Source organism: Melozone crissalis, unplaced genomic scaffold (assembly GCF_028551555.1).
Source record: "Melozone crissalis strain CALT ecotype California unplaced genomic scaffold, PUWL_Pcris_2 ptg000034l_1, whole genome shotgun sequence".
NCBI classification, from domain to species: Eukaryota; Metazoa; Chordata; class Aves; order Passeriformes; family Passerellidae; genus Melozone; species Melozone crissalis.
Genome location: NW_026535812.1, coordinates 17,619,685 through 17,629,127, shown reverse-complemented (window position 1 = coordinate 17,629,127; position 9,443 = coordinate 17,619,685). Strand labels below are relative to the sequence as shown.

The 9,443-nt window shown below is 60.0% G+C and overlaps 1 protein-coding gene across 1 annotated transcript; it reads right to left on the bottom strand.

Annotated features, from left to right (window-relative positions):
- Positions 1-880: 880 nt before the first annotated feature.
- On the bottom strand, positions 881-8,145 carry PSMD2 (proteasome 26S subunit ubiquitin receptor, non-ATPase 2). Its single transcript, XM_054282616.1, has 21 exons — positions 7,995-8,145; positions 7,194-7,250; positions 6,655-6,819; positions 6,286-6,407; positions 5,688-5,912; positions 5,427-5,585; positions 5,011-5,155; positions 4,766-4,826; positions 4,357-4,503; positions 4,080-4,186; positions 3,565-3,692; positions 3,398-3,485; positions 2,894-3,056; positions 2,710-2,811; positions 2,477-2,622; positions 2,219-2,302; positions 1,918-2,086; positions 1,725-1,819; positions 1,431-1,557; positions 1,225-1,343; positions 881-1,144 (listed from the first exon to the last, which is right to left on the bottom strand). Exons 1-21 carry the CDS (start codon positions 8,127-8,129, stop codon positions 962-964), a joined length of 2,727 nt encoding a protein of 908 aa, XP_054138591.1. The 5' UTR covers positions 8,130-8,145; the 3' UTR covers positions 881-961.
- Positions 8,146-9,443: the final 1,298 nt, after the last annotated feature.

The window sequence follows — 9,443 nt, the reverse complement described above, 5'->3', positions numbered from 1 at the left end:
AGCCACTCAGGAACCGGCATCAGCGGCACCCGCACCCATTCGGTGCTTGGCACCACCGGGACCCGGCCTCACCCAGAACTTGACATTGCCCCAGCGGGCACCCACCCGTGCCCCATCCAACCTTGGCCACATCCGTGATGCACTCTCGTGCACCGGCACCTTCCCAGGACGTGCACCCACCCAGGGTCTGCTCTGACGCGGGACTTGCACCCATCCAGTGCCCACTCCTCTCCCGGCCAGGAGCGGCACCTGCCCAGACCTCCCCCAGCACCTCACACCCACAGGGGACATGCTCCCCACCCTGCACCCCGCAGGATGCAGCACCTTACCCCGACCCTGCATCCACCCCACTCCCACCCTGACACAGCCTCCCGTGTTCACCCAGCTGGGATACAGCAGGTGTCAGACACTGTCACTTTTGGAAACAGGGCAGGGGCTTTCCTCTTCGCTAAAAATACTTTCCATGTGGCTTCTGTCCCCACCTCCCTGACAGCTTTTAATCTCAATGTCAGCTCTGTAGCAGCACCAAATGATGGCAGAGCCCAGCACATCTGGCAGGATAGTTGAAAGTTGGGAGCTGCCAGCAAAGACCCCCCAGGAGGGCAGAGCCAGGCAGGGACAGGCCATGCTGGGCTAAAGGGGAGTTGCACACTCTGAGCACACGTGGCTGTGCCAGGCACACACACAGGGCACCGCTGGCTGCTGAAGCCATGGACCACCCATGGCACCCCACAACTCTGTGTTCATGTCCTGCATGTTGGGATCTGCAGTGTGCACGGCCTCCATGGACCACAAGCACACCCAAAAGGATGAAAGCCCAGCCCGCACTCCCAGTGCAAGGAGAAGAGGGCAGCAATAGTCTCCACATAGTTTATTTCCTTAGACTCTCAGTAACAAAAACAAACTAGGGTTTTTCCCTCCCCTCCCAAACCACCTACCCACCCCCCAGTTTCCCCTTGGCTCAAACGTCGTAGTTGGGGTTCTTGCGTAGGATAACAAATCCCTCCAGGATGGGCGTCACAGGCACGTGCTCCTCTGTGGCCAGCTCTGCCCGCTCTCCATGTGCCAGCAGCACTGGGGTTGTGTGAGTCTGGAAGCCAGTGATGGTTTTGGGCTTGCCTGCCTGGCCCACCACATCCACAGCCTGAGAGAGAGAGTGAGATCAATGCCAGGGACACAGAGGGACATCAGCACAGCCCCTCCCCAGCCCTGGCTGCCCCTTACCTGTCCTACCCGAACCGACACGGGCAGAGGCCGCAGCTCCTCATCGAAGGTGACCAGCATGCGGGGCTGCATGGCAGCAACAAGGCCATAGAGAATGTAGTGGGACTTGCCCAGGATAACTAGAGGGAAGACAGAAATAAAGGGGCTGAGCAATGCCCACGCTGCAGGGCAGAGAGAACTAGGGGGACAGAGCCAGCAACACTCACTGTTGCGCACATCCAGGAAGGACACAAGGACGGTCAGCAGCCCAGCCACAGCCACCTGGCTCATGAGCTGGCGATCACTGTGGTATGGGCATAGGGTGAGTGTTCCCTTGCCCAGATGAGTCAGGCCCTGGTGTGGCAGAGAAAGTACATAAAAGAGCGATGGAGTAACCTGGGACTCCCAGCCCTGCCCTCAGGAGAGGGTGACACCCCCAGGACACCACTCTCCTCCCACACCCAGGGCAGGGACCCCAAACTTCCCCTTCCACACACAAGCAGTGAGCACAGTATCCTCACCTGGGCCAACCGCACCATGAAGAGGTTGTTGGGGTCTTTGGCGTGGTACTGGGCCAGCTGCCGCAGCATTGCTGCCAGCCGGGCGTTGTTGGTACCTGGGGACAAGGAGGCGCAGGCACAGTAGTGTACAAGGCATGAGTCTCTCACCTTTCCCCCGCAAACAAACCCCAAACCAGGCTGTCCCCAGGCTTACCACTGCCCACCATGCCCATGGCAAAAATGGAGTTGTAAGAGACCTCAGGGTCAGCGTCGTGGGAGAACTTGCTGAGGGTATCGAGGATGTTGAGCCGGGGGTTGGAGACTGAGATAAGAGCCAGCGCCAGGGGCACAGCCCGGCGGAGGGTGGGCTCCCCGTACCGCAGCTGCACAGAGGGGAGGGGGGTGTTAGACTCGGATCACCCAGCGCAGCAAGGCCTACTGAGATGTGAGGCAATACCCAGTTTCTATTCCGAGGTCCCTTCCCGGCTCTGTGCTGTCCCCCTGGTGTCACTCACCAGGTGGCCGAAGGTGCGCAGGCCCATCTCCGCCCCAATCTCCTCGCCCATGGCAATGAGCGCGATCCCCAGCACCGCCACGCCCTGCAAGGGGGGACACGGGCCCTGAGCGCCAGGCACGGAGCACCCAGCCCAACACCCAAGCTCTTAAGCCTCTGTGCCCACCCGAGGCCTAGGGGGTGGGACAGGAACCCTTAGGAACCCTTCCAAACCCAGTTCCTGCTCCAGGCACACAAACCCCAGCCCACATTTCCCCACCTGGTGAGCACCCATGTCAGCTGAGCTCTCTTTCTTCTCCTTCTCTTTCTTGTCCTTTTTGTCCTTGTCTTCCTCTTTCTCCTTGGAGTCAAAATGCTCACTGCAGATGTGCAGGAGCTGTTGCACCTTCAAGACATTCCCTGAGCCTGGGCAGAAAGTGGAGGGCCAGGATCAGCAGGCAGAGGACCCTGGACCTGCTCCTGCCTCCCCTCACCTCAACCAGCCCAACTCACCCGCATAAGCACAGATATCCACCAGCGTGTTGGCAAAGCTGCGGAACGGCTCCGACACCACCTCCAGCGCTGCCAAGATGGCCTCAATTGCCTCTCCCTTCCCTGTCAAGGAAAGCATAGTGGTTAAAGGACAGTATGGAGGGATGCTCCCACCCCATGAGCCACTGGCACTGCCCAGCCTTACCCAAGTGGTTCAAGCCCAGCCCAAGTGGCAGCCACCGGGCGTAGGTGTCCTTCAGTTCTGTCTCTGATTTCTCCATGATGGTCTGGAGGATAGTCGAGGTGACATCCCCATTGCAGGAACCCACTGATATCATCCCACAGGCCAGGGCAGTCACACCAGCCACCTAGTGATGGGGAAAAGAGCCATGTCATACACAGGGACAGCTCAGAGTAAGCTGGCCTATAGTACTAGGTACCCTTGGTCTCCACTTTCTATGAAAATCTGGGCTACTAGGGGACCTGATGGTTTCCTATCCTCCTAAAGCTGCTGTAATCCCAGTGTGGCAGCAGCTCAGATAAGGAAAATAGGGTCATGCTCTTCCGGCACAGCACAGTGCTGAGCAGGGACATGTGGCCTTGCTCTTGGAGCTCAAGCTGGCTGCAGGACAGCACCTGTATTCCCAGGAGCTCTGGGGCACGGGATGGGGAAGCAGGAATCACAGGCAAACCCTGCCTCATGCCCTACCTCCATGCTGGACTTGGAGTCTCCCATCACAGGCAGCAGCAAAGTCAGGACATCCTCACGGTTGGAGCCCGCATAAGCCAGTCCCAGCCTGCAGAGAGTGCAGAGGGGTGTGAGGGAGGAGCTGCACCACCCTGTGCAGCACGGGGAGGCTGGGGCCAGGCCCTTACCCAAAAATGGCTCCAATCCTCATGGTGTTGCTGTTGTGGAGGACATAGTCAGACAGGAGGGCCAGGGCAGGGTCACACTCATTTTTCACCCCTGAGTTGACGATGCCACAGGCCAGGAGGGCTCCAGACTGCAAGGCAGAAGCACTGTCACACACTAGCCACCAACACAAAGCTCCCTGCCAGCCAGTGACTGATGTCACCTCACCCATCACACCCACTCCCCAGGATGACCAAGTTGGTACGAAGTGGGCAATGCCACCCTGGATCAAGGTGAGAATTCCAAAGCTCAGAGCTGTGTGACAAGGGGAGCCCCCAGGATGCTTCAGGCAGTCCCCAAGAGACCAGCACCTCACTGTGAGATGCTCAAAAGCCTGGACACAGGGCATCCAACGCTTCTCTGTGCAGGAGCTGAGCTGCACAGGGGACCAAAGCAAGGACCATTCCCCAGCCAGCTGCCCACCCAGCTCACAGCAGGACTGCCCCACACAGACACAGAGCCAGGATCTGTCACTGACCTTGATGTAATCCTCTGAGGAGTACAGGTACTTGTCGATCTGTGTGAGCCCCCCATCCACGTCCCACAGCAGGATTGTGCCCAGCGAGGCTGCAGCACTCAGCATCCCTGTGGTTGCAGGGAAGAAAGGCCCTCATCAGGCCTGAACTGATGTGCCCTGTGTGGGGCTTGCAGAAGCCAGGGACATAGGACAGCTCAGCCACCCTTACCCCAAAAGGGACAGGGTGGTAACCCCAAGCCTAGAGGCACCTCCAGCCCTGCCCAGCCTGCTAACTCACCATGATCCTTGTTCTTGTACAACCATTTATTGCCATCATCTGTCAGCAGCTTGTCCTGTCCAAAGGCAGCATTCACAAAGCCGTTCACAAAGGAGGAGGCCAAATTCATCCGGGCTGAGTCCACTTGGGAACCACTTCCCCCAAACCCTGTGGAACAATGACAGGGTGAGGAAAGCAGCAACAGGAGCTCTGCCAGCCCTCAACATGCAGCCATCCCACACCATAGGGGAACAAGGACCCGTCCCCATCACCAGCAGGAAGGAGAAGCCCAAATGCACAGGCCAGAGACCATGGGCATGCCATCTGCCCACCTCAGATACACATCTGACCACACAGGCTCAGAGGTGCTTGGCAGCCTCAAGAACTCCACACAGGCAGGGATGATAAAAGCCACAACACAAGCCCTTACGGTTATTCTCCAGGTGGGTTTTGTAAATATCATCCGGCACTTTGGGCTCCATGATGTCCAGCTGCAAAGACAAGGGAGAAGGAGGTTACCACCCAGCCAGCACATCCTACAATGGCAACCTCTCCAAGAGGAGCCCAAATCATAGGGATGATGGATTTCTTCTCAAATCTTGGCACAGAGCCTGGCAGCCAGGGCAGCCACAGCTGGAGGTAGCCCAGGGTGCTTTTCCAGGCTGGGACACTCACCTCTCTGGCTAAGGCCAGGAAATTGCTGTTGAGCTGGACATTGGACATGATCTCTGTTAAGTCCTCATACTCCTCCACATCCTCGTTCAGCTCCAGGAAGACCCCATGGCGGCCCAGCATAAAGGCCATCTGCTTCTGGACAACTCTGTGCAGAGGGGAGGGGTTTCCTGAGCACCCAGAACCCAGCAAGCCCCAGCACAAACACAGGTTCACCAAGCAGTGAGCCTACCTACCCTGCCCAGGGCATACAGACATGACCCACTCCTGCCCATCCTCATTTCAGGGACAAGAGTCTCAGTCCAAACCCCCCAGACACCTCTAACAGTGACAGATCCAACCTAACTCTGCCCAGATGGGGAGCCTTGCCCCACCAGGATGAGCAAAGGCTGCAGAGGGCAGGGAACATCTCTGCTTACACATCTTTGCAGGAAGTGAAGATGTCCTCCACCAGCTCCACATCATTGAGCATCAGAGCCAGGCGCAGGGCTTCAGGGTAGCGATTGAATTTGCGGAAGATGCCCAGGGCGCAGCGCAAGAGAGCCGAGTTCTCAGGCTCTGGCACGTAGCTCACGCAGCTTAAGGAGGAGACAGACATGAGGGTGACAACCAGATCAGGCAACCTTGGCCCAACAGGGATCAGGCCCCATCCAGCACCTCAGCCTGCCAAGCTCCCTCACCTGGTGAGGTAGAGGCACACTTTGGAGTAGGCATTGTCATCGATGTACTTCTCCAGCATGTCCATCTGCTCTATCTCCATGAGCAGGTCACAGGCCTCGTGCTCTGCGTTGTGGGCCATGTTGTAGGGGACAATCTCCTTGACCAGGGTGAGGAGTGTGTCCCTCTGAGCCTTGTCAGCTTCATCAATCTCCTGCCACTCCTTGGCCACCTCTCCTGCCAAGTGCCTGCAGGAACAAAGGGACGTTACCACTACAAAAATCAGTTTCACTGAGCCGTGAGAACAGGGAGCAGCTGCTCCCAGTTAGCCAGGGTTGTGTACTGCTTATGGAGGCTCTGCATTCTGCAGACCTTATGGGGGACAAGACCAGAGGAGAAACAGAGTTAAGACCAGAGATTTCAGAGGCCACAGCAGCAAGATCTCTGCAGCTAGAAAACCATCATGAATAGAGCATGAAGTGACACATGTGCAGGTGTGATAGCGGCAGCTGAACACATGACCAGCTAGTCAACACACATCCCAGCCAGGCCAGAGCTAAAGCACTCCAGGAAATTCCCCTGAGCCCTTATCCTTCCCCTCTGGTTCCCCCTGAGGCTTACCTGACGTATTCATGCCCCCAGGATGCCAGCTCCTCTTGGGAGCCCACCAGCCGGTACTTGAGACACTCCCGCTCCCCACTCATGGTCATGGCCAGGACAGAAATGATGTCTGCTGCAAAGCGCTGCAGAAAGAGTGCAGAGCTCCAGACACAGGCCAGGCACAGGGAACCAGGGGCAGCCAGGGACACCACACCCTCCCTGTGCCTGAAAACCACCACAGGTGGCAAAGGTACCGTCCTCACAAGTTATAATCCTCTGGAGCAAGTCACAGAGAATGGTGTTAGATCCCAGAGTCCAGAGGGCTCTGCGATTGCCTGCCCCAGCACTGTCCCCTCAATCACATGGGAGGGTGGGGCCAAGAGTTTCTACCTTGTTCTCTCCTGGAGCCATGTTCTCATAGATCTCCTTCAGCTTGCCATAATGGGGCCGTAGGAACTTGAGGGGCTTGGGAACAGAGGTCATGGAGGTGGTGGAAGAGCGGATCTGCCTCCGCAGCTCCTCCAGGGCTGGACGGTAAAGTGACGTGTCTTTCTCCTGCAAAGGGAAGCTGCCTGTCAGGGGCTGGCTCCTGAGCCACCCCCTCACCAGCCCTCCCCAAACACAGCCATGGCTCTTAGCAGAACAGTTCCCCACCCTGGGCTGCCTCCTTTAGCCCAAGAACTGGAGAAGGAGGGCACAGCAGGCTAGAAAGCTTCTCACATCAGGGACACAGAGGTCCCTTGGGCACAGGTCAGACAGGCAACAAGGCTGGGGGGACAGATCATAGCAGACAAGCAGGGGCCCACCCCACTCAAGGTAAAATCCCCCCACCTCCATTGCACGAGGAACATAAGCAAGAGACAGACAGAGTCAAATCCTGGCCAGGACTCCTTGTCCCTCCTGTGCTGAGGGACACAGCACAGACTCACCCCCAGGCGCTCCACCAGCATCTCCAGCTCATCCTGCAGCTGCTTGTCCTCCTCAGACTGCCGAAATGCACAGGAGAAAGCAGAGTTAAGGGTGCAGAGCACAGAAGTTCCAGTGTGACAGCGGCAGGGATGTCACCCCAAGCTACAGGGGTACTAGGACAAAGTGATGCACTCATTGCTCAAGGCACCACCCTGCCCCAGTGCTGCCAGGGTGGAGCAATGCTCACATTCCTGGGGATACCTTCCCTAAGAAACCACCCATTCCCGGGGTGTGAGATGCACCTCCCCCATTACTCTGTGCTGTATGAAAACAACCCCACGAAGGGGGGCACGTCAGGTCACAGCCCAGCAGGGCACCCCACTGAGAGCAGCCCCTTCACCCACAGACTGTGTCCCCCGGCCCACGGGGACCCCCAGAGCCAAGGTCACCGCCGTGCTGGGGATCCCTGCACAGTGCCCAGTGTCACACACACACAACCTGCTTACACCAGGGCTTCCCTCACCAGCGCTCCTCTGAGACCCCCGCGCCCCCCGCCCGGGAACGGGAGCCCTCAATGGCGTCACGCGGGCACCCCATGACGTGCCGGGGCCCCGCCGGAGGGAACCCCTCGCTGCCGTCACATGCCCGCGCTGGAGGGAGTCCCCGGAGGGATGCTGGCCGCCACCGTGACGCGGGATGACGTCCCGTTCCCGGAGGGATGCCGCCCAGCCCCGTGACGCGGGATGACGTCCTGCCCCGCCGGTGACGCGGGCCCGAACGGGCCGTGACTCAGCGGCGGCCCGCGGCGCGGCGACACTCACCAGCTCCTGCTCCTTCTCGGGCCCGGAGGGCGGGTCCCGGCGGTCCCGACCCCAAGGCGGCGTGGGTTTCTCGTCGCCGCCACCCCCGGGGCCGCCCTGCACCCGGCTCTGGCCGCCGCCGCCGCCCGCGTCCATGTTCGCCCGGTCGTGCTTCCGCCGCACCGCGCCTGCGCAACGCCGTGACGGCACCGCCGCGCGCCGGAGGCGGGGCCAAGGGCGGGGCGGCCCCGCGTGCGGGGACACCGGCACCGACACTGAAACCGGTACCGGCACCGACAGTGAAACCGGTACCGACACTGACACCGGCACTGACACTGAAACCGGTACCGACATTGACAGTGAGACCGGTACCGGCATTGACACTGAAACCGGTACCGGCACCGACACTGAAACCAGTACCGACACTGACACTGAAACCGGTACCGGCACCGACACTGAAACCGGTACCGACACTGAAACCGAAACCGGTACCGCACCGACACTGACACTGAAACCAGTACCGGCGCTGACACTGAAACCGGTACCGGCGCCGACACTGAAACCGGTACCGGCGCCGACACTGAAATTGAAACCGGCACCGACACTGACAGCAGCACTGACGCTGAAACCAGTACCGACATTGACAATGACACCGACACCGATACTGACACGGACACTGACACGGATATCGACACTGGCACCAGCACTGACACTCACACCGGTACCGACACTGACACACCAGTATTGACACCGGCACTGGCACCGGCACTGACGCTGACACCGGCCGCTGCGCTGGCAGCTGCAGACCCGGGGCTCCACCACCCTGCCACGGGCAGCGCTGCCCCCCGAGCTGGGCAGTGCAGTAGCATTGCTGGCAGGCTTGCGGCAGCCCCCACCTGTCACAGACACCCGTGGGCAGCCCGGTGGCCCAGCCCCTGTGTTCACACACACCCTCCGTGCTGTGTCCCCGGCTCCGCAGCTGGGGCAGGTGGCGCTGCCTTACCCTGTCCCTCGGCATCCCGGGGAGCGCTTCCAGCCCCAGAACAGTGGCACCCCGGGCACGGAGCGGGTGCCCGGCGGGGACGCCCTGTCCCGGACAGGCGGTCACACAGCGCTGGCAACTATCGAGGCAGGATGTGAAGCTGTGCACAGCCCCGGCCTTCTCCTTGCCCACTGCCAAGGCTCTGAGCACAGCTGTGTGCCCTTGCGTCCGTGTGCTGTGGCACGGGCCTAAGGGTGACATCGGGGTGCGGATGTTGGTGTGCGTGTGTGCACCCATCCGGCTGTGCGGGTACCGGGGACGGGCTGTCTGTGTGCGTGTGTGCACCCATCCAGCTGTGCGGGTACCGGGGACGGGCTGTCGGTGTGCGTGTGTGCACCCATCCTGCTGTGCGGGTTTGCGCGGGGGTGTGCCCGCGTGCCGGAGCACGGCGCGCTGCTGCCGCTGTGCACCATTACCGGCCGCTGCCC